The sequence below is a fragment of the Vicia villosa genome, linkage group LG5, assembly GCF_029867415.1.
Source record: "Vicia villosa cultivar HV-30 ecotype Madison, WI linkage group LG5, Vvil1.0, whole genome shotgun sequence".
NCBI classification, from domain to species: domain Eukaryota; kingdom Viridiplantae; phylum Streptophyta; class Magnoliopsida; order Fabales; family Fabaceae; genus Vicia; species Vicia villosa.
In genome coordinates, this window is record NC_081184.1 from 171,367,546 (window position 1) to 171,390,600 (window position 23,055).

The following is a 23,055-nucleotide window of genomic DNA, read 5'->3' on the forward strand; positions in this document are numbered from 1 at the left end:
ATCACTTTATCTATCTTCTTCCAGTCATCACCTTGTTCAACCTTAACTCCACCATCACATTGTTCATCTTCTTCAAAATTAACTCCACCATCATCTTGTTCACATTTTTAAACATTTATTCCAACTATGTCTTTAATAAAATGACCAACTTATAAATGCACTACACATATAATTTCAATGACATATTTATAAACATCATCATCTTAATCATTGACCATTCTCTTGTATTTGTACTCATCACTTTTATACCAACATAACCTATATTTTGAATGATCAAAATCACCAATTTCTTTCAATATACTAGTAGCTTCAAATAAGCTCCACTTATCACAATCAATGTCATCTATTGCATGTTTATGTCCCCATTTGCAATAGAATATACAATTTCTAACAAATCTACCTCAATAATGAAAATTCAAACTAAAATCATCCTTGAAAATTTTCACCTATGATTTTCAAGAACAAAAACCAAATACAAATGAAAGAAATCGACTTTACCTCAGGCACATGCTCTGCTCGCCTACCACTACTAAACGAATGTCGTACGTGAATGGATGAAGCGTGTATTCCTTTAGTCTTCCCTAACCATGCCTTCTTCTACCTCAGTCACATGCACCCTTCGTCTACCCGTGTCACCTCCCATTGAGTTTTAGATTTTAGAAACCCTACTTTCAAGGACTATATGGTAAAGGCTATTTGGGGATTTTTTTTGGGCGGGGGTGGAGGAATAAAGCAAAGCCATAAAGCCTTGTCAATATCGTTTGCCACATTGCCTTTTTTGCAATGGAAGATTGACGTCAAGGACGAAAATCAAATGGATCTCAATATTGAAGGAGTTTTTTACAAAAATAAAAAAAATAAGGATGGGTTATAAGTCTCTTCCAGCTTAACTATAGGTTTTGAGTATGGGTATGTAACAATGTTAAATCTCTTGAAGAAGAGTTTTTTGCCTATTATGATCCTCATCAACTTAAGGGTTAGTCTTTACAATTATGCATAAATGATACTTGATTTATAACAACAACAAAAAAGATATAGGGACACAACAGAACAATTCGTCACCTTAAATGGACGAGTTAATTATTTAAATCAATAATTAATATTATTTTGGAACTGAGAAAGAGTAAGTGGAAGGTGCATAGTATTGGAAAGTTAAATTTATTTATTAAATTTATTTATAAATTTATTAATTTATTTTACTAATAATTTTTTTTTTATGGAATTGAGAAAGATTAGGTGGACAGCCCACACAAATGATGAATTCTTAATTATTGAAGTTGATAAGTCTCGAATACAGATTCCAATCGTCTAGGCAAGCATGCATCTGAGTTAAATTTGATTGTAAAATGAAGTTTTAATTAATTTTATTAATAAAAAAGGTAATATTAATAGGTCTCTCATTCTTAACCCACTTCATAGGTCTCTCATGCACCACCGAATTGACAAAAATGTCCTTGTACTTTTGTAGATGTATCTCCGGAAGCATTTTTTTTTAACATTGTTTTGTTCCGTAGATGCACTTACGGAAGACTTTTGTAAGTGCATCTACGGAAAGGTTTGACGTTATTACTCGCGTCAGACCTTTCTCATCCCTCATTCTTCACATTTTCAAACTCTCTCAAACTTCAAATTTCAAATTGACGTAATTCTTCATACCGAGTTCGGAAGACGTTGTCAACTCAAGTATCGACTTCCATCCAGTTCCTATATTTATTTAACTGGTAAGTTTTCTAACATTTCGATTAATTTTAGAGTATTTGTAAAATCGAATTAGAATTTGGTATTTAGGTGTAGAAATGAATTGATAGGTTTAGCAATACTGTTTAGAGACAATGTAGGGGTTGTTTGAGGTTTTAAACGGACGATCAAGCCACAAAAATAGTTTCTGTAGTGGCTAGAACAGTTCTCATACGCTGTTGTTACATTTCTGAGTTTCAGTTGCTTCCGTAGATCCATCTACAGAAGAGATGTACATTAGGGCATTCCATAGATCCATCTACGGAAGCACCCAATGTTTTTGAACTTTAGGTACTTCCGTAGATGCATCTACGGAAGCACCCAATGTTTTGAAAAAAAGGTACATTTGTAGATGCATCTACGGAAGAGTAATTTTTCTGTTTTTATTTTGATGTTTATTTATAAATACGCAGTATCTAACTTGAGCTTTTTTGTATCATAATGTAGACATCATGACCCACAAAGGCCTTGGGATGATACTGAGGGTTCCTCACAGTTGCCACCCTCCCGCTGACGTCGTCGGGGCGGTTCTTCTTCTGTCGTGCCACCTTCGGAGTACACGATGATGATCCGGTGCCGGAGCCTATGCCTGTGCCAGAGCCAGTATGGTACTCCGGGGGGCCTATAACGCTTCTCTTCTGACTGGATATGCAAATCATGCAGCCATACATATATGGGATAAAGATGTAAATTTTATTTGATAATTACTTATTTATGCAGATCAGGCTCAGTTGGACCACACTCACGATCTTCTTCCTCTGTATCGTCAGATAGCTGACAGGGGCCTCAGAGCCATTGCAGAGGGTTTATTCTCTGAGGGGACTGCTTATAGGCGTGTGCTGGATGATATGATCAGGATTGCAAAGAGTGCATTTTTGTACCGTCGACATCGTGCCAGGACCCGTGCGACACTTGACGCTAGGGGTAGAGCCAGCAAAACCCTTGGTGGACGCGAAGGCGGAGGTAGAGGAGATGCGCAGGATGATACCCAGCATACTCAGTAGTTATATTTGATGATGTATTTATATAATTTTTGTATGTATTTGATGATGTACTCGACACTTTGAGCGACATTATTTATAAATTGTATTTTATGTACTCGACACTTTGACCGACATTATTTATATATTGTATTTTTTGTATGCATTATTGAATCTGAAAATGTATGTCTTTAAAAATGGAGTTTCTGAATGAAAATGACATGAATTCAAAAAATAGCAGATTGTTCCGGATATGTACCTACGAAACACTCTATTTCATCATATTCTGTATATTCATCTACGGAAGTATTGCTAAACTGAAAATAAGGTTGAAATTAACTGTGTTTTCTTTTGTTTTATACGTTTCCGTTGATGCATCTACGGAAAGAATCAAATTTTTTTTAAAATATGTGGTGCTTCCGGATGTACATCTACGAAAGTTAAGGACAAAAACGGAATTTTGCATGGTGTATAAGAGATCCATGAGGTTATTTGACAAACTTTTTATCTTTTTTACTTAACTATGGCTACGGTTGGTTACTGTAACAAAAAAAACCTATGGCTACGGTTACAAGATTAGTAACCCCATATTTATTTATCATACTAAAATAACAATTAAGGACATAAAAATAGCTTTTAAATGGGATTAATAATATAAAATCACAATAGTTAGAGTCTAATATTAAAATTAGATTTGGTATTTATAAAATTAGATTTTTTTATAATTATTTTCATGATGGTTAAAGAATAAAAACCTAACCTTTTATAAAAATAAAATTTACTTTTTGGCCAAACCTTGCGAATCTTGGGTAGCAAGGAATGGAATTTTATAAACCGAACATGGCGACGCCCTCACACGCTCAAGCTGTCAAGTCTCTCTATGAATCCCCTCACACTGACCGTCGTTTTGTCGTAAGCTGGAATTGCCAAAACCCTAAACCCTGCTTTCTTGAAATACTTTATTTATTTTTTGTTTATAATTTGTATCTACAGTTTCGCTCATTCTCTGAGAGAATACATGATATTCAAATCGATGTCTATACGAGTCTTCAACCGATCAAAGCTAACCCTATGGAAGGTTCTTTTTTCAGAGACGGCCTAATATATTGGAGGGTACGTGCTATTGCTGTATATTGCTATTTTCATAACCAACTTGTTTTTGCTTTTCTCATAAAATTGATTTTCATTCTTTTTTCAATTCCAGGAATTGAATACTGCACAGGATTTTATCTCATTCTATGATGAACTCATGCCTTGTACACAAACACATTACCTCGTGCTCTTGCAGAAGGAATTATTAATCTCAAACCTACTCTCTAGGTTGCACATCAAAGCAAGGCTGTCCCTTGAACCGCTTCTCATGTATGCAACTCATTTTCAGAATCACTTTCTTTTGCGAATTCTTGGCTAGATTTATTAACACTTTGTTTTCAGGTTAATTGCAGAATTATCTAGAGATCTTCTAGAGGAGTTTATTCCGTAAGTTACTTATCTCTTTCACTAATGTCGCCTATTTTGGAATTTCATTTGCCAAATTTCTTCTTAGAAAAAATATGATGACTTTCTTACGGCCATTTTTGCTTACATCTTTCATATTCACTGTGTATATGGGTTTTCCCAGACTATTTCCAAGAATTGTTGATTCTTTAGTATCTCTTTTAGAAAGTGGAGCTGATAGGGAGCCAGATATAATTGAGCAGGTATAGTCTATCAACTTGGCAATTTTCTTAATTAAGATATTGTTCATTTCCCATTCGTTAGTTCCTTTATTCAATTCAGTGTGAATTATGAAACTGTTCATTTACATGCAGATCTTCACGTCATGGTCATATGTTATGATGTATCTGAAGAAATATCTAGAACACAACCCATTACAAGTGCTTAAGTGAGTGATATAGTCTTTTTTTATTTTTTTTTTGAAGTTTTGTTTTTACTTTCTTTACGAGGTTAACTCCTAAGTGAATGATTTCCTGCACCACTTTGTTAACATCCAAGGATTGACTTGCATAGCTGAGGTTTGGACAAGGACTGAACATATACACAGTTATCTCATTTGTTGGGTGAATTAGCCGAGAGCTCTGTTCCATTTCCTTGTTTAAGCATGCATGCATGCCTTATTTTTATAATAAGTAGTTCTCTTTAGAAACTGCTGTAAATGATGCATAAATTAGATTTTTCCGAAGGCCTATAAATCACAATTTCTAACAAACAAAAGGGATATTTTAATGAAGATTTTGTTAAAAAAAAAGAGAAATCTTAATTACTTGTTTTGCTTAATTTAGCCAACTACAAGTCTGATTCTTCTATGTTTCTTTGAACTTGACACTTGAAGGGCCACACCAAAATTGAGGTATTATCCAAAGGAATATGTTCAACAATTCATGGCAGAGGCTGTGTCATTTGTTTTGAGAATGGCCCCATATGAGCAACTCAAAATAGGTATTAATGTCATTGATTATTTTTCATTGTGTATATATTTCCTCTACTGACTGTCTTGCCTTTGTTCACATATTTAATTAATGTCTCCATCTTGGTATACATCTATTTCTAAGTGCTTCACGGTGTTGAATTAATTCTGTCCTTTTCTCTTTGGTTTAATGATTTTATTAGTTTGGGTGGCTATAAAGTTTGTAATATTGTTTGATTGGGCAGGAATTAGAAGAGTCATCGCCGAGGCTGTGAAGGAGCCGTCTCAATGCCGAGAGTCTGGTGTTGGCTTATTGCTTTATAATATCATGAAAGGTTACTCATCAAGGCTCCATTCGAAAGCAGAGCGAGTGTTACAGTTATTGACAAGCGAAACAATTTATACCATTGCTGATGGAGCCAACCAAGGCAAGCTTGTTCTACAGTAAAAAATAACAATTCAACTTTTCTTTTATTTCACAAGAGTTCTTATCATAGACTATGTTCATTTTGTATATGATTGAAGCAACTAAACTACTTGATATTAGTAACATACAAAGAACATGGGTATTTGATTGATCTTCTACTCAACAGGGAATATATTTTTGAGCATTTGGATTTCTTTTTGTCTTGGCTTAGTTTTAAAAAAAGTATTTAAATTTCTCCTTTTGACTCTGAAATAGGATAATGGGACTCTTAAAATCTACGGCTGTGAAGTCCGTGGCTTAGTGTTAAAAGGATGAAATTGAATATGTTAATTTCATGTACAAAGAAAAGATCACATCATTTTAGAAGCAGTTTTACCAAGTTCAGGTTTTTAAGAAATAGAGAGAAGGTAGACAAGGTTTATAATTAGACGTTATCATAATGGAGATACTGAATTTGTTATGAAAAAACTTTATGAAGAGGTGTGGGGATAGGTGTTCAGGGCTATGGCTATGGCTAGTAGTGCAATGTGTAGTGAAGTTATTGTTATGTAATTATTTGATGATATTCCATTTCCAAATAAAAAAAAACTATACCTGACAAGGAGTATGCAACAGATTGTGAGAATAAATTGGAACCAAAAAGAATTACATGGAGATGGAACAAATTTGATTAAAAGCTGCAAAACCACCAATATCATTAAATATGCAATAGAAAAGAAGATATGATTAGGTTCCAAACATGAAATGTAATAAAGTAAAAGTTGTGAAACCATGCAGACTCATGGAACAAAAAAAGTATAGAGTTTAAGAAAAGAGAGCTGATAAGGAGGAAATCAAGTAGAGACAAAACCGGCAAGAGAGACAAAAGTAGATATTTTGACCAGCTCATCTTGTCTCCTAGTATTCAGACCTTCATTTGTTGTTATCTGTCACCTGATGTTGCTGTTTGTAAATATAATTATGTTTCTACATGATTTGTGATGTGTTAGATTACCTTGTTTGATTATCTCTATCTGCCTCATTTCAGAGTCAAAAACCATTTTGAACATCATAAAAGCCGTGTTTGAGAAATTGTGCGAGACAATAGAGCCCAAAGATTTGAATTTGGTATGGAGTTGCTTATATAAGGAAGTGCATGACTGTGTTAGTACTGGAAACATCAGGCATTTAAGACGCATTTTACCAGTGCTTGTCTCAGCTGTAGAGGTGCGAAAAGGGCAAAAGGTGTCTGGTAAGTTACAATACTTTATGCAAATGAAATATTCCTTTTTATCTGTTCAAGTAAGCTGTTGACAAACCAGTATTAGATAAATAAATTAAATTTTGTGTTTCTTTTGGGAATCTTCTCTAATGTTTAGTTTTCTCTTTGTTCTTCAAACTGAGTTACCCTGCATATTCTCACATTCTCTGGGTTGTATTACCCTTCAGGCATATGGGTAGGCCTTCTCGCACTTGGCATCTGTAGGACTAGAGCCATTGATTCCACGGGGATTGCAGTTTTCTTAGCACTTTGTTATCACCTTATGGTTTAGTATATAACAAGAAACGACCACAATCAAAACTCTTTCACACTAGGTGGGGTCAGGTGCATGAATCAAATGATACTATTACTTCGGATTTTCATGACAAGTGCTTTTGTTTGGTATTTCTTTGGTAATTTTTATTACATATTAAGAGTGGTTCATATATTAACGGGCAATGAAAAGTAATGTGTGATGGCGTGAGTTCAAGTGCTATATGCTAGTTTGGTCTTGTTTCTTATAATCCCATTTTTGTCAAAAGCTTAGTGTTACGTCAATAAATGTTCTTCAGTGTAATTTCATATATTTTATTTCAAGATACTACACAGTTTCTTCAGTATGTTGCTTTTGTTGTCCACATGCTTTTCACTAATTTCGACTTGTGGCAGATTATAAGCCAATGCTTGAACTTGTCCTCTTGCTTGTGCGCTCATATATCACACCTTTTGGTGTTGCCAAGTCACAAGAAGATACATGCTTAGTTGTTGGTGAAATTTCGATATTAATGTTGGCTACTCTCGACGGACTCTGTAATTACAGCAAATCAATGATATCTGAGTGTGCTACTCAGTGGGCTCCAATTTTTAAATCACGAAGCTTGAGGTAATGGATGAGACAAACAGTGTACCTTTGATTTAAACATTCTGTTTAACTTATTTCAATACTCTCTAGTGACACGTTTGAGGTTGTTCCAGTTTGCTACATTTCATTGAAAAACTGCTAGAGAAGGATTTCTGTTTACTTGCTTTCAAAAGTAATGTTATAAGGTAACCTTTGAATCGCATGATCAAATCATTGTTCTGTATTCTGGATGTATTATTTGACTCATGTGCTTGCTTTTTAGTGCAATAAACGAGTTAATGGAGATTTCAGAGGAGGAGGTCATACACCTATTACAGTCCTTCTGTGAGAAAATACAATTGGATATACGAGACTCAGACTTTGTAGACGGAGAAAGTGCAGAAGCATTAGTTAGGATATGCAATCATTTGCAAATGACTATCCGTTCTTGGATTGAAAAAATAAATGATATTGCACATTCTGATGTTTCTTGTGAAATTGATGAAAGAAAGGTGGCACTGCTGTGGGGAGTTGTGAACTGCTATTCTCATATGTCTATTGTTGATGCTGTTCCATCTCTGTTGGTGCATCTTATGGATGCGATAGATCAGCTTCTAGCCGTTAATGCTGGTATTCCACCCTTTCTCGTTTCAAATATGATTTTCTTTTATGAGCAGTTGTCCTGTAGAACCTTGTCTCTGGGCAATATTAAAGTTGGTTTTCCTTTTGGCAATTATATTAGGTTTGCTATGATTTTTACTTGGGTTTATAGTTGGATTGTTTATTCATTGAATCTTTTTGAATTTTATTTTCTTATTCTCTTTTTCATCTTCAGTCCGAATTGCAGACACGTCTAAAAAAATCATGGGAAAGTATTATAGGTATTTCACTAAGTTCTTACAAGAGATTATGCAATGCTAGTAACCTCAGAGCTGATGAAATAAAAAAGTTCTTATTTTTTGCAAAACGATACAAGTCATCTTCACATGTGTTGTCGGCTGTTGCTGGTTATTTGGAAAGCAAGTATGGGTAATTGGATATGTTAAAGTTAATTATGTCTTAAATATTTTTTTGTTTCTCAATCTTTAGTTCTCAAATTGTCCCTATTTTATCGTTACTCTTTGGTATTTGAATAACCCTCTCACTTTTATACATTATAGTTCTTCTTTGGGAGACATTGGGTGTAGAATGTACCATCCAGAACTTGAAGAAATGACTGCAGAGGAAGTGGCATCATTTGGTGATAATTTGTGCCACTCAGACAAGGAGGTTCGCATTTCAACTCTTAAAATACTCTGTCACTACAAGTCTTTAGGTGAGGAAAATTCTTCTATGGATCAGTCAGCTGCGAAAAAAGGGAAAATCAAAGTTTTGATGGATCAGTCAGCTGTGAAGAAAAGGAAAATCGAAGCTTCCCCAACTTCCTTTGTTGATAACACTGGAAATAATGTATGTATCTTCAAGTTATGCGCCGTTACCTTTTATTAACTTGAGTTTTAGTATGACTGTATTTTTGTGAAATAACAGCCTCTCCTGGTTCTACTGTCTATTGAAACAACTCCAGTTTCATCTTCTACAAGCCGAAGTATCACACTGTTGATTTCTAAGATACAGATGGACCTATCTGCTGGAAGGATTACAAATGTTTATGCACCTCTTGTTTTGAGAGGGTTATTTGGCATCTTGAATATCCAATTAAGTGATATCTGGAATCCTGTATTAGAGTGCCTTTCGGTCTTGGTTAGCCTGCATTTTTCACTTGTGTCGGATGCCTTTGTCGATTATCTGGAAAGATGTCTAGCAATTAGGGAAACCTCTAACAATGCCAATGGTGTTGCTGGTATGTTTCAAGCTCATTGACATCATATATTGAGTTATAAGTAGTTTAATCAGTGTATATTTAATTTAGTTTGTAACCACCTATATAAAAAGTTTATATTTGTGTTAAATTTTGTAATGTTTTTCTTTCAAATTTTTATATTTCTTACACGCAAAATTCCTGTTTATATTATTGTTCTACCATTGTGATGTCTTGGTAATCAGTTGATTTTGTTTCTCAGGTTTACTACTGCAAGCTTTACAAAAAATTCCAACTGTTGTTGAATCTGGCTCTCGGCAATTCATTCCTCTTTTTTTGAAGTTCTTAGGATACAACACTCTTGATCTTGCAAGGTAAGTATCTCCTTAATCCTTTTCCATGATTTTGAAATTTATGATTTGTTCTCCTCGGCATTTCACTTAAATTGCTATGTTTTGTAATTTGTTTTCCTTAACAAAAATGAAATTGCAGTGTGGGATTGATTGATTCTCTTGCTTGTAACGGAAAGGAGTGGAAGCTGATCTTGAAGGAATGGCTAAACTTGTTGAAACTTATGAAAAATCCCAAGTCAATATACTTGAGCAAATTTATTAAGGAGGTTCTGCAGAATAGGTTGAGATGAAATTTGATTGTGTAACTTTACATCACTGCAAAATGATTTTCTTTTTAGTTACTTAGATAAACTTGGTGGTCCCTAATTTTAAACATCTTCCACATTTTTTTTTTGGGATTTTATGACAGGCTTATTGAAGAAAACGATCCTGAAATACAGTTTAGAGTTCTGGATTGCGGATTGCCTATTAATCTGGAAAGATGATTGCTTTTCACCATATACCGAGCATCTGAGAAACTTGATTAGTTCCAAAACTATAAGGGAGGAACTAACTACATGGAGTTTATCCAAGGAATCTAAAATGATTGAAGAATGTCATCGAGCTTATCTTGTGCCCTTGGTTATCCGTCTTTTGGTGCCAAAAGTAAGAAAGTTGAAAGGACTTTCATCTCGAAAGGTATATGGAATTCAAACTTCTGTGATTGTTTGATATATCTGTCTTCTGTCATCCCTTTTAGCTTGGTTGAGTGCTAATATTTTCTCTACACTTTGACAGAATGCAAATATTTGTCATCGCAAAGCTGTTCTGAGTTTCATAGCTAAACTTGATATCACTGAGCTGCCTCTTTTCTTTGCATTACTGATAAAGCCGTTGCAAATAGTAGAGAAAACTGACGGGGCAGCTAACTTGTTTTGGACTTTACCTATAGATTGCACTAATGAATTTCAAGCGTGTTCATTGTTAGAGTATTTTACTTTGGACAATATTGCAACCTTATCCTGGAATAAGAAAATATTCTTAAGCAAAATTAATATTTTTAGGTCAAAACATGTTTAACCATTTTAGATGGTGATGAGATTTGTCCAAAAAATGTATAAGGTGTGATGAAGCAAAAATAAAAAAAATTCTTTTTGAAAAACTTGTCTGAATTGTGTGACACGTGTTGCACGAGTGTCATACGGGTATCGGACACCGATTCAACAAGTGTCAAAACATATAAAAAAAGCCATTTTTTGGCGACATTTGTCTGACTTTTTTGACAGACTCTCTCAGACTCATTGTCTTGTTATTCTAGCTATAACTTTTTGTTTAGTTATTAAAATTGATTGCACAACATCTCACAGAAATAAATTTGATATTGCAGATCCAGAAGAGAGTGAAGGCATTGTTGCTGTTTAGAAATGTTATCAGTACACACAAATTATCAGAGGTACTAAGTTTAACTTCACAAGTAAAATCATCATTCCTAGTGACTATTTTTCTGGATAAGTACCTAGTGGTTGGTTTTTAATTATTTATCGGTTATTCCAGTTTATCACCGAAAAAGTTTTCATGCGAATCTTCTTCAACATGTTGTTTGATGAGAAAGAAGGAAAGGCTGACCATATGAAAACTGCATGCATAGAGACCATTGCTTCTGTAGCTGGTCAGATGGGATGGAAGTCATACTATGCATTATTGAACAAATGTTTTCAGGGAGCATCCAGGAGTTCAGACAATAATAAACTCTTTATACGCCTCATCTGTTCTATTTTGGATAAATTTCACTTTTCAGAACTTTCTCACACTGAAGAACCTAAGAAATCATTGGTTGGTGCTTCTGATATGGACACAGATATACAGACATGCCTCTATCCGTTTGTATTGATCAAGAAACAGTTGGTCCGGTATTCACATGACGCGACGATTTTCTGCCAGAACATTAAACCTTAAGCTCCCCTTTCGGATACCTCTCCAACTATGCTTTGCACTTAAGCCTCTTTCCGATTTTCTTCCTCTTTCATTCGGACAATCACATTAAGGCACTGCATTTCTTATAATGATCATCACATGCATGAGACGGATCAAGGCTTTTTATTTTCTTTTTCTGGCACCAAACGAGCAACATTTGCTACTTTTAATTATCGATGAAATTTTCAAACTTTGCAGTTATATATTGTCCTTTTTGGACGACGTTTGGGGATCAACCTCCTTTGGGCTGAATAACCGGGTGAGGGTTACCCAACTTAGCGAGCCGGTTTCCTTTTACCGCCTTTTCATCATCTGGTGCCAACTTTATCAATTTTTTTTCTCAACCAGTCATCATGCATGTGAATCTGAATTATGCCAGACTGTATCAATAAACTACTCGAGGAGTACTTCTCAGGAGACAAGTACTATGGTGCAAATCTACATGTTAGACTCGTATTTCTTTTAGGGATACAAGGGTGTTTAAACAAACCTCTTGTCACATTATTCTGAACTTCCTGTCCTCAAACAATCCTCCCTTCATCTCTATATACTATTCTTGACCGCTCTTTAAGATCAAAACTCTTCAACAAAAATTAAAATTTCGGTCAAAATTTGGGAAGAACTCAATGTTTGGTTTTACACATCATAACAAAAACATAAAAAGAAAAATGCAAGAGTAAATCCTCCCCCAAACTTGAACAAAACATTGGCCCCAATGTTTCAGAACAAGCCCGAGAGGGGTGACTCACAGAGGGTAGTGCAACTCTAACTGCAGCTTCCTAGCATTCACCAAAAAGTCCCCCTTTTTATTTCCTGAAACAAAAAATAAGCAAACACAAAAAGAAAACTAAGTTGTTAAAAACATGGGTTGCCTCCCACGAAGCGCTTCGTTTAACGTCGCACGGCTCGACGATCTGTTCCCCTTGTTAGGGTGGCATATATGACATAAAGAACACATCATCTTTTTTTCTTCTTTTGTTTGGTAGCAATCCCATGAACTTAGAGTATTGATGATGTTGCTGCCAAATCCATTTTAGCTTGATTTTATTGAACAAGGCATAAATGTCTTCCAGTACTTTGTCAATTTCTTGTCTTTCATCTACCTTGTTGTAAAAATAGTTTTTAGGGATACTTTCTTGTTGGGTGACCACACCTTCACAAATTGTTAAATTTGGTTTTATTCAAAACTCGATGATCTTCAAGTTTCCTTATATCTTCTTCCCCATATTTCTTTTTTACCTCAAATTCTTCTATTCTTACTGCATCTTCTTCATCTGATATTATGCATTTTTCTTCTGGTTCCACATATTCTTCTTCCAACTCTAACTTTCTCCAAATAAACCTATCTGGATAAAACTTAGCTTCCTTACATTCATTCATAAGGATTCTTACCTCTCTCTTATATGCTTTAAAAATTTTATTCGCCTCTTCCAAGGTGGCTCCTGAATCAGGCGACCAACATGCAGGAGATACAGGTGGCAATGTATCAAAATAATACATAGCTACAAAACTCAGACAATTTGTTAGTAGCAAAGTATAGAAGAATTCACGAAGCAAAAATAATCAGACTTTTTTTTTTCTTTTTTTTATAATAAAATGAAATTCAAATAAACAAAAACTGAAAAACAAAATTTTAGTTGATGAGCAACAAAATTTAAATTGAACTAAAATTAAAACTTTATATTTTGGCAGTCCTCAGCAACGGCGCCAAAAACTTGATCGGTAAAATAGAAAATGTACTATTTTGCCTCTGTAGTAATAATAGGGAAATTCCCCGAATGTCGATCTCAAGGACTGCGTAGTAATATTGAGTTCAAATTGTAGTTTAATCAAACAAAAACTAATGTTGGGGTTGTGTTTGGAAATTGTGACAAAACAATAATTAAAATATGCAGAAAAGTAAATAGGCTTTTTGACAAATATGAGTATTATGCTAGGGGTATAGTGTGTGATTGTTCCTGTAATAACCTTGGATTTAGATCTCTTCAACAAGTTCATAACCTTTAATTACCGCCCTTTAGATTATTTTCCCCTAAGTCCTTAGTGGGAAAACCTTTGAACATTCATCATAAATCCTAAGTCCTTAGAGAATTATGATGAAATCAAGCCTTTATGTTATCAAGAGTTAACCGGTAACTATAGGGTATCCCTAGTCCTAGGTGATATCTACTATAGTCTAATCGTACAAAAACCTTAACAACCGCTGTCGAGCTGGTTGTTAACCGTAAATCAATCTTGTTTGTCCGACAAATAAAGCATAAAAACCTTGTACAATTAAATTAAATAAGAAAACAACTCTATTGATGAACTCAGAAATTCAAAATCATTACAGAATCAAATCAGGGACACCCCCTAGCATTAGGGTTTAGTTACTCATATTGCTCAAAGAAAACAAAATATAAAATAGATACATTACAAGCATTGAGATGAAAGTTGATCTTCAATCGCTTCCGTTCATGAAAACCTTCTTCTCTCCCAAACCCTTGTTTTCTCTAATCTCCAATCGTGTCTTCTCTTGGCCAAAAAGTCCTCTAATTCATCGTTAAAACTCTTCTAAATAGTGCAGACTCACTTAGGTTGGTTGGAAGTACCCAAAATGCCCCCACAGCTTAACCCATGGAAAAAATATGAAACAATCATAAAATCAGCGTCACATGCTGACACGGGCCGTGTCAGCCAACACGGGCACCCGTGTCAGACTTTTGTCATCTTAAAAGTTATTTTTTTCCTCCCAGGCCTCCTGACACGGGACCCGTATCAGGTAACACGGCCCGTGTCAGCCAATAACTTCACAATTTAGCTTTGAGTTCTTCATCAAAGTTGTAGCCCTTTTTGTTATCAAAATTTTGCCGCCGGAACCGCGTCAATCGGAGTTACGAAGCTCTAGTTATGATCAAAATACTACACGTCTGTCACGATGAGAAACATGCTGAAAATTTCCAGATATCACACTTGCTAACACGAGCCGTGTCAGCCCCGTGACTTTCATCTCTTTTGTATTTTCATGGCCACCCTTCATCCTAACATGGTCGGTATCAAGATACATGGGTGGTCGCGTGAGGCCTCCTGTAGCATGATTTGTCACTTCCCTAAAAACTCCGCTTGTTGTACCTTTTCGCATTGATTTGTCTCGATTTATTCCTTTGAGCCTGCAAATAGTACAATACACAACCAAAACATAAAATGTAGAAGAATGAAGTAAAACACTTGACAATATAAAGCAAAGACGACTAAAATCAACGGTAAATAAGCGTGTAAAAACCACTGATCAACCGTTCGTAGTAACTGAATTAGATCTTTGAAAATGATCGTGTCTACACCGTTCGTGATGATAGAATTAGATCTTTGAGCGTTGACCGTGTCAGTACTGTTCGTAGTAACTGAATTAGATCTTTGAAAATTGAAGATTTTTTTATCTGTTTGTGCCTGTATTCTGAAAAGTGAAGTTAATCTTTATGCAATGTCATGATGCATGTTTTAAATGAGAAACTTGCATGTTATGTATGAGTTTATTATGAGGTAATGTATGCAATGTATGAATATGTTTATGATATATCATGTATGACTGATGCTGTTTGGAGTGTTTTGAGAAAATAAATCTCTGTATCATTGTGATTTTGATGTTTGATCTTGTCTTGAAGATGCTCAGTTGGGGATTTATGATTTCTGCTTGTGGATGAAAGTGATTTGAATAATTGATCTTGATGTACCCTGACCGGGGATAAGAGAGATGAATAACCCTTTTTGGATAAGAGAAAAGTGTCGGGGAACCGGCGGTGTTGAATTTGTAAACTCTATCGGATAACTAAGTCTTTGTTGGGACGAGAACATTTGAAGATATCTTCTTTATGATTACTCTGTGGGGATATGTTCCCGTGAAACCGACTTTGTGGGAAGGCATGAATGCTTTGAATATTTCCCCCAGTGATTTATAGCTCTTGCTATTCCTGGACTTATATTGATTAGAACACACCACTGAGTATTGATCAAGATGTCGAACTGGACTTGCACGGCAGAACCCCAGCTCGCGATGGGACCGTTCACGCCACGAGCACTTGGCCCCGACCACAGTCTCGTACTTGTTAATAGCGACACTTACTCTTTGCGCCCGACGTGTACCCCACACGCCCGGAAGATCACCCTAGGTCAAGCACAACCCAATAACAAATACTCCTAAGTACGATAACATTTGCACATATTAACGACCATCAGTTATCAATAACAAATATTTCTAAGTGTAACAACAGTCACAGAGATTGTCGAGCACACCACAATCACAAGTATTTCTGAAACATTAGGCTTTATAAACATACAGAAGAAATCCGAACACGAGAAAGATTGCAAAACAGAAACATTTAAAAGTTAAAAAGCCTGACAAAAATTGCCGAAAGTATTCAGAGATTACAAAATGGGTTTTCAGAAACAAGTTAAGCGAAAAAGGAGAAGTTGTAAGAAACAAAGCCAGACTGGTTGCTCAGAGCTGTAGACATCAAGAAGGGATTGACTATACAGAAACCTTTGCACCAGTGGCCAAGTTAGAATCTATTCGCTTATTGATTTCTTTTGCCACTCAACACAACATCACTCTATATCAGATGGATGTTAAGAGTGCCTTCTTAAATGGGTATATATATGAGAAAGTCTATGTCCACCAACCTCCAGATTTTGAAGACTCTAAGTCTCCAGAACATGTTTTCAAACTAAAGAAATCATTGTATGGATTGAAGCAAGCTCCTAGGGCTTGGTATGAAAGATTAAGTTCTTTCCTTCTGAACAATGGTTTCACTAGAGAACAAGTGGATACGACTCTCGTCTGTAAAACATGCTCGACGCTCCCTTATGTCTGCTTTTGTTGAGCGATAGCACTTAGAAACATCTCCCTTTCAACTTCTATTTGAGGAGATGACTATTACTTTGAATGATGTCTCCTCATTGTTTCATCTCTCCGTTGCTAGTATATTTTTTACCAGTCCTATTATTAACTAGACAATGTCATTGCATCGGGTTGTAGATGATCTAGAGGTCACTAAGAAAGGAAGGGTGGCACGCAAATGATCTATTTTCTCTATTTCTTTATTGCAACAAAAGTGTTTAAAGTCTTATTAGTTTCAATTGGATAGGCGTATTGCTGGAAGACAATGACCAATAAGTAACCAGTGCTGCCAGTTGATAGGTTCAAAATTAAAAAAAAAAGCATCCCTGTCTCTTATTAGTAGGTATAAACTGAGACTAAATCGAATAGGACATGCAAACTCAATATCATTAGTTACCAAAATGAACTAAGATCACTTTCTTTTTGGCTAGATTTATTAGTTTGCAATTGTTGCGAATTAACCTCAACACTTTTTTTTAGGTTAATTACATTATCTAGAGATCTTTTAGAGGAATTTATTCCGTAAGTTGCTTATCACTTTAACTAAATATATTTCACCCAATAGTTTTTCTTCCCCAAGAATTCAATGAAATAAGGATCCAACATCTAATCTTCACTTGCAACGAGACGTTGAAGCGACCAATCTTCCTTCCTAAAAGTGGATTAAAGTGGTTAATCTACTTTCCACGAACACGAACCTTTGAGCGGTTAGTCTTTAATTTCCACAAATCTGAGCTCAATACCTTAGTTTTGTCCGGACTAACAAAAAACCAATGAGATTTTAACCGAGTAATCTATGAAGTTTTTAATATCTGGCATAACTTCAACATGCCTTAGTTTTATCCTGGCTGATCAAGAGCCTATGAAGATTTTAACATTTGCTAATCTTAAACAAAAACTAGGATTGATCATACAATCCACAAATATAAGTTTTGTATAAGATGAATTTATAACCCAAATAAATCCCTAAATAAAAAATATTCAACCAAGGTGTATACAAACGACTCCCTTGGTGAATTTTACAATTCTATCCTTTCTAGAATTATAGATATATCCTTACTCACAAAGGAACGTTTTCTCACAGAGGCATTTGGCTAAAACATTTAGTTAGAGAAAGAAAAATAAAACTTTAGAAAGAGATGTATGTGTCATATAACTTTTAGATTATTTTCATTTAATATGTCCTCATTGATAGTCAAGTTTATCAAACCATAATATTTAGGTTTGCGTCTTTAACCATTTAATGATTCATGCTTGACTTATCATAGGTGTCTTCAATGTTGTCATCATGATGGTTATCATCATCAAAAGTATATGTCATATTACCTACAAAATAAGTTTTCACAGTCATTACCATAATCGTCTTTATCAATTACGTCAAAGCCATCATCCTACCCTAGAGCCCTAACTTTCTCACTATAACCAAACATTATACTAGTAACTTCATCCTCACTGTCATCACTATCACCACTTCCATCACTTCGTTCATCTTCTTTCTCGTTATATCCGCCTTCACCTTGTTCAACCTTAATTCCACCATCACATTGTTCGTCTTCTTCAACATTATCTCCATTATCATCTAGTTCATCTTCTTCAAAATTAACTCCACCACCATCTTGTTCAGATTCTTCAACATTTATTCCAACTATGTCTTTAATAAAATGATCAACATATACATGCACTACACATATAATTTCAATGACATATTTATAAGCAGCATCATCATCACCATCTTTATCATTGACCATTCTCTTGTATTTGTCCTCATCACTTTTACACCATCATAACCTATATTTTGAATGATCAAAATCACCAATGTCTTTCAATATACTAGTAGCTTCAAATAAGTTCCTCTTATCATAATCAATGTCATCTAATGCGTGTTTATGTCCCCCTTTGTAATAAAATACATAGTCTCTAACAAATCTACCTCCATAATGAAAATTCAAACTAAAATCATCCATGAAAATTTCACTATGATTTTCAAGAACATAAACCAAATACGGATGAAAGAAGCTAACTTTACCTCAGGCACATGCTCTGCTCGCTTAGAACTACTGAATGAATGTCGTACATGAATGGATGAAGCGTGTATTCCTTCCGTCTTTCCCAACCATGCTTTCTTCTACCTCAATCACATGCACCCTTCATCTACCACTGTCACTTTCCATTGAGTTTTAGATTTTAGAAACCCTACTTAAGGACTATATGTTAAACACTATTTGGGGATTTTTTTTGGGTGGGGATGAGGGAATAAAACAAGGCCATAAAACCTCGTCAATATCGTTTTCCACATTGCTTTTTTTGTAACAGAAGATTCACGTCAAGGACGAAAATCAAATGGATCTCAATATTTAAGGAGTTTTTTAAAAAAAAAAATACAAGGATCGGTTATGAGTCTCTTCCAGCTTAACCAGAGGTTATGAGTTTGAACCAAATTCTAGGTATGTAGTAATGTTAAATCTCATGAGAAAGAGTTTTGCCGCCTATTATGATCCTCATCTGCTCAAGGGTTAGTCTCTACAATTATGCATAGATGATACTTGATTTATAACAACAACAAAATTACAGAACACAAAACAAAAGTCCGTCAACTTACATGGACGAGTTAATTATTTAATTCAATAATTAATATTATTTTGGAAAGTTAAATTTGCTTATTGAATTTATTTTACTAATAAAAAAAATATTATTATGGAATTGAAAAATAGTTGGTGGAAAGCCCACACAAAGTATTAATTTAAATTTGCTTATGAAATCAAGTTTTAACTCAATTTATTAATGAAAAAGATAATATTAATAATTAAGTATAATATTGAAATTAGGATTTTATATTTATTACTTAAACTATTGCCACGGTTATAAGTAATGATTAGTAACTAACCACGCATTTATTTATCAAATTCTAAATCCACTTATTAAATGTTTTTATTAAATATTTTAATAGTCAATTTTCCCTCTCGCAATTCCAACCGTTTTTTGAATTACTCTCTATCTGTCTCTCACTCTTCTTACATTTCATCAACTCAATCAAGAACCTTCAGAACCCCCTGAATTACTCTCTCTCACTCTTCTCACATTTCATCAACTCAATCAAGAACCTTCAGAACCTCCTGAATTACTCTCTCTCTCTCTCTCTCTCTCTCTCTCTCTCTCTCTCTCTCTCTCACACTCTTCTCACATTTCATCAACTCAATCAAGAGCCTTCAGAACCTCCTATAGAACCTCCAAGAACGTAGAGCTTCACACAACCATCAAATTACTCTTGAGAGGTATCGAATCTTTAACATGATCATTAAGCATTCTATGTATTTGATTGGATTTTCGAACCGACATGATAATCGACGTAGTTTTGTGTTACATAATGCAATAATGAAATATGCTGCGCATAGTGTTTGAGAGTTTCTATTTATAAATAATTAGCATAGGTTTCGGGGTTTGTGAATTTACATCTCCAAGAATGAATCAGGTGTCCTAGTTTATAGTAGTAAGCTTGATGGAATTGATGATAATAACATGACCGGATCTTCTTTTTGGTATAGAAAACGAGTTGGTAAATCCACGTGATTAACCTTGGTTTAGAATGCTGGATCAGTACCCTACCATTTTGGTTCTCACCAAATAAGAAAACTTGTTAAAGCTAAAAAACTACTCTTACTAGTTCTTTTTCTAATTTATTTTAAGGCAATTGAGTCAAAACGAAGGTTTGTTTTATTAGCATAATAATAACTACAATTTATTTTATTTTGGTTGTGCAGACAATGTCAGAATATGATTTGTCACCGCATCATAGGAAAGCACTGTATCTACTTGAATACCGGGAATTCATTGGGATACCTGATGGTGGAAGGAAGAAAACAAAAGGATGGATACTTGAATAACGTCAGATGTTAATCTTTGGAAACAAGAATTTGAAAGACCTGGTTTACCTAACTTTAATATGGTGTGCCGTGAACTCAGTAAATCACGTTCGCATATGAATTTCCGTAGCAGTGATATTGTTGTCGTGGGTTACGATAGTATTGAATATCCGGCTAATAAGTACGACCAGATTTTCCGACATAGTTGGGAAAGGCTGGTCGTTGAGAACGTGATTTCTCAACAGAGCTGTGTGAAGCAGTATGTTCTGAGTCTTAATGCAAAGAAAAAGTGGGTATTAGAGGGAATCCCACCACAAGAGATGTCTCGTAACCAATTCAATTTTGTGTACTCACTTTTGTTTCCGGATGTTAAATCCAACGAGGTTCCTTTGGATTCGAGAGAAGTTAATAAACTTAAATTTTCTTACTTTTATACTTTGATGGAACAAAATTGTTTCACAAGTTAATTTTTAATTTTTTCTTTTTTTTCAGGAACTGTTGAGGGAGGTAACACTAAATCATGAAGATTTATATCCTTTTGGCTCTAAGGCTATGCAAACCGTTTCAATTACATTCACCCCTCAGGAAGAGGAAATCTACCTTGAAGCGCAGCAGTACGTACAAGAAAAACTGAAAGACGTTATCCTTGTCAACACAGAATTCATTCAGAATCTGGAACGTTGGATTATAAGGCTCAGGGAAATGGCGTCACACATATCCCTACGTCTCAAAATGGGAGATATAGAAGGTACTTGTCGGGCTACTATATGTCTGATTTTATATTGTGGTGGTTGTTTAATTATGAGTAGTTTATGTTTATACTTGGTTTTTTATTTTCTTAGGGAATCCTAAAGCTTGGGCTGGGTTCAACAGTATTACATCAGACACCAAGTGTACGATTTGTCAGGATTATTTAAAGATCATCAAAACGGTGACTGCATGCGGCCATTGTTTTTGTGAAACTTGCTGGTTTGATTGGTTCCATACAAACATAACATGTTGTTTATGTCAGAGACTTGTGGATACTACTAGATTCTTTTCCTCCCCTTTGGATTGCGAAAGCTCAAAAGTAAGGGAATTGGTAAGCTTTTTATGCAGACCAGAGAACTTGCACAAGAAGTCAATGGTGACTTCAAAATTTGAATTGCTGTTAGGATGGCTGGAAGAGCATTTGGGAGGATTGGGTTTGACAGTTCACAGGATTGGTGGTGAGATGACTACTCAAGAGAGATTTCAAATGGTTAAGGAGTTTGAAGATGATGCTAATGTAATGGTTTTGCTGATACACGTAAAGTATGTTACCATGGAATTCACTTCAATCCATCATGTTTTTGTGATGGAAGCTATGAAGATATCAGTTGAGAATGAACTACTGAGTCATTTTAAAGGAACTGAATACAGCGCTCGTAGGTTTATAGTCAATAATTCCATTGAATCCAAAATCGTGGGAATGCATGATGAAGTACCAGAATATTTTGAAGAATTTAGTGGAGGTGAAATGCATAAGATTTTAACCTAGGGAGGTGTTCTTTGTTTGTTGTTTTGCATATCTTTTTGCAAACTCTGATACCATTGCACCGATTTTATGATGACCAATATTATAAGGCACTATTGTTTTTAAGGAAATCAAATAACAATAAGTGCTCTCAATCACATTTGTGTTGAAAATTATTTGAAAAAAGTAAAAAGAAAATTCGTAACTTTAGAAAATATCAGGAAAATTCCCGAAAATTTCAAAAAATTTGGTATTTCTGGAGGTTTTCTTACCGAAAATTTTGAAAATTCCGACAGTTATTTTTTTTAAAAAAAAATCTAGAAACTTTGAAATTTCCAATAGTTCATTATTTAACTAATGTATTGTGTGTCGCTTTTCATTTTTTTTCAATGAGGACCACAAGTAAGAACTGTTCCATTAAGGGTTGGTGACTGATATATCGAAAGCTCAAGTCAAGGCTGATGAGTTAGAGGCATCCCAGCTACGGGCTGGACGACATCCTACGATTGGTTCTCCCCAGAAACAAATGGTTGAGCAGGCGCATGGCCATTTCCGCACACCCCCACATAGGGTTTTGTCATACCCTAAAATTTGCCCACACTTTTCAAAAATTCAAAGCTATTTCAAAAAATTGGATTTTATAAAATCTCGGGTTCATTTACATTGATACCCTGAATTTTATAAATATTCAATTTAAAGGCTATTTTAAAATATAATAGTTTACTCTTAAATTATTTATATTTTAATAAATAGCAAAATGCTGGTCGATGGTTCATTCACTTTCAATTGGCTTATTTATTTCCAGGGTTCAAATCTCAGTTCTGACATTTTTCCTTTTATTTGTTTCTAACATTAGCTTTAGTTTTATTCCAAAAAATCACAAAAAATATATTTTCTTTTTAATTTTCGTTTTTTATTTATTTCATATTTTAAATAATTTTATTTTATAGTTTATGCCACTATTTATCACAAATTGATCAAAATCACAAAAATATAAAAAAAAAAAAAAGGTTATTTATTTATTTTCCATGTTTAGAATAGTATTTTTAGAAATAAGTGAATGTGATTGATTTCTAAATTAAATATTTTTA

At 34.6% G+C, this 23,055-nt stretch overlaps 3 protein-coding genes across 3 annotated transcripts; all 3 read left to right on the top strand.

Annotated features, from left to right (window-relative positions):
* The first annotated feature begins 3,518 nt into the window (after nucleotides 1–3,518).
* On the top strand, nucleotides 3,519–10,268 carry LOC131606025 (uncharacterized). The gene is made up of 17 exons (XM_058878312.1): nucleotides 3,519–3,629; nucleotides 3,711–3,830; nucleotides 3,922–4,079; nucleotides 4,152–4,196; nucleotides 4,339–4,417; nucleotides 4,529–4,602; nucleotides 5,050–5,156; nucleotides 5,370–5,552; nucleotides 6,579–6,782; nucleotides 7,461–7,674; nucleotides 7,767–7,838; nucleotides 7,916–8,483; nucleotides 8,722–9,081; nucleotides 9,160–9,472; nucleotides 9,693–9,804; nucleotides 9,923–10,063; nucleotides 10,193–10,268. Exons 1-17 carry the CDS (start codon nucleotides 3,537–3,539, stop codon nucleotides 10,266–10,268), a joined length of 2,919 nt encoding a protein of 972 aa, XP_058734295.1. The 5' UTR covers nucleotides 3,519–3,536.
* LOC131603945 (uncharacterized) lies at nucleotides 10,265–15,246 on the top strand. The gene is made up of 3 exons (XM_058876422.1): nucleotides 10,265–10,461; nucleotides 11,150–11,215; nucleotides 11,317–15,246. Exons 1-3 carry the CDS (start codon nucleotides 10,366–10,368, stop codon nucleotides 11,716–11,718), a joined length of 564 nt encoding a protein of 187 aa, XP_058732405.1. The 5' UTR covers nucleotides 10,265–10,365; the 3' UTR covers nucleotides 11,719–15,246.
* A 5,214-nt stretch (nucleotides 15,247–20,460) lies between these two features.
* Nucleotides 20,461–22,045, top strand: LOC131608212 (putative SWI/SNF-related matrix-associated actin-dependent regulator of chromatin subfamily A member 3-like 1). Its single transcript, XM_058880133.1, has 3 exons — nucleotides 20,461–20,873; nucleotides 20,962–21,217; nucleotides 21,312–22,045. Exons 1-3 carry the CDS (start codon nucleotides 20,550–20,552, stop codon nucleotides 21,986–21,988), a joined length of 1,257 nt encoding a protein of 418 aa, XP_058736116.1. The 5' UTR covers nucleotides 20,461–20,549; the 3' UTR covers nucleotides 21,989–22,045.
* The last annotated feature ends 1,010 nt before the right edge of the window (nucleotides 22,046–23,055 follow it).

Coding starts and splice junctions, on each gene's coding strand:
- LOC131606025 (XM_058878312.1), top strand. CDS start 3,537: ATGGAATTTTATAAACCGAACATGGCGACGCCCTCACACGCTCAAGCT. Junction 7,839..7,915: donor TTCAAAAGTAATGTTATAAG/GTAACCTTTGAA, acceptor CTTGCTTTTTAG/TGCAATAAACGAGTTAATGG. Junction 9,805..9,922: donor AACACTCTTGATCTTGCAAG/GTAAGTATCTCC, acceptor ATGAAATTGCAG/TGTGGGATTGATTGATTCTC.
- LOC131603945 (XM_058876422.1), top strand. CDS start 10,366: ATGATTGAAGAATGTCATCGAGCTTATCTTGTGCCCTTGGTTATCCGT. Junction 10,462..11,149: donor AAGGACTTTCATCTCGAAAG/GTATATGGAATT, acceptor TTGATATTGCAG/ATCCAGAAGAGAGTGAAGGC. Junction 11,216..11,316: donor GTACACACAAATTATCAGAG/GTACTAAGTTTA, acceptor CGGTTATTCCAG/TTTATCACCGAAAAAGTTTT.
- LOC131608212 (XM_058880133.1), top strand. CDS start 20,550: ATGGTGTGCCGTGAACTCAGTAAATCACGTTCGCATATGAATTTCCGT. Junction 20,874..20,961: donor TTCCTTTGGATTCGAGAGAA/GTTAATAAACTT, acceptor CTTTTTTTTCAG/GAACTGTTGAGGGAGGTAAC. Junction 21,218..21,311: donor CAAAATGGGAGATATAGAAG/GTACTTGTCGGG, acceptor TTATTTTCTTAG/GGAATCCTAAAGCTTGGGCT.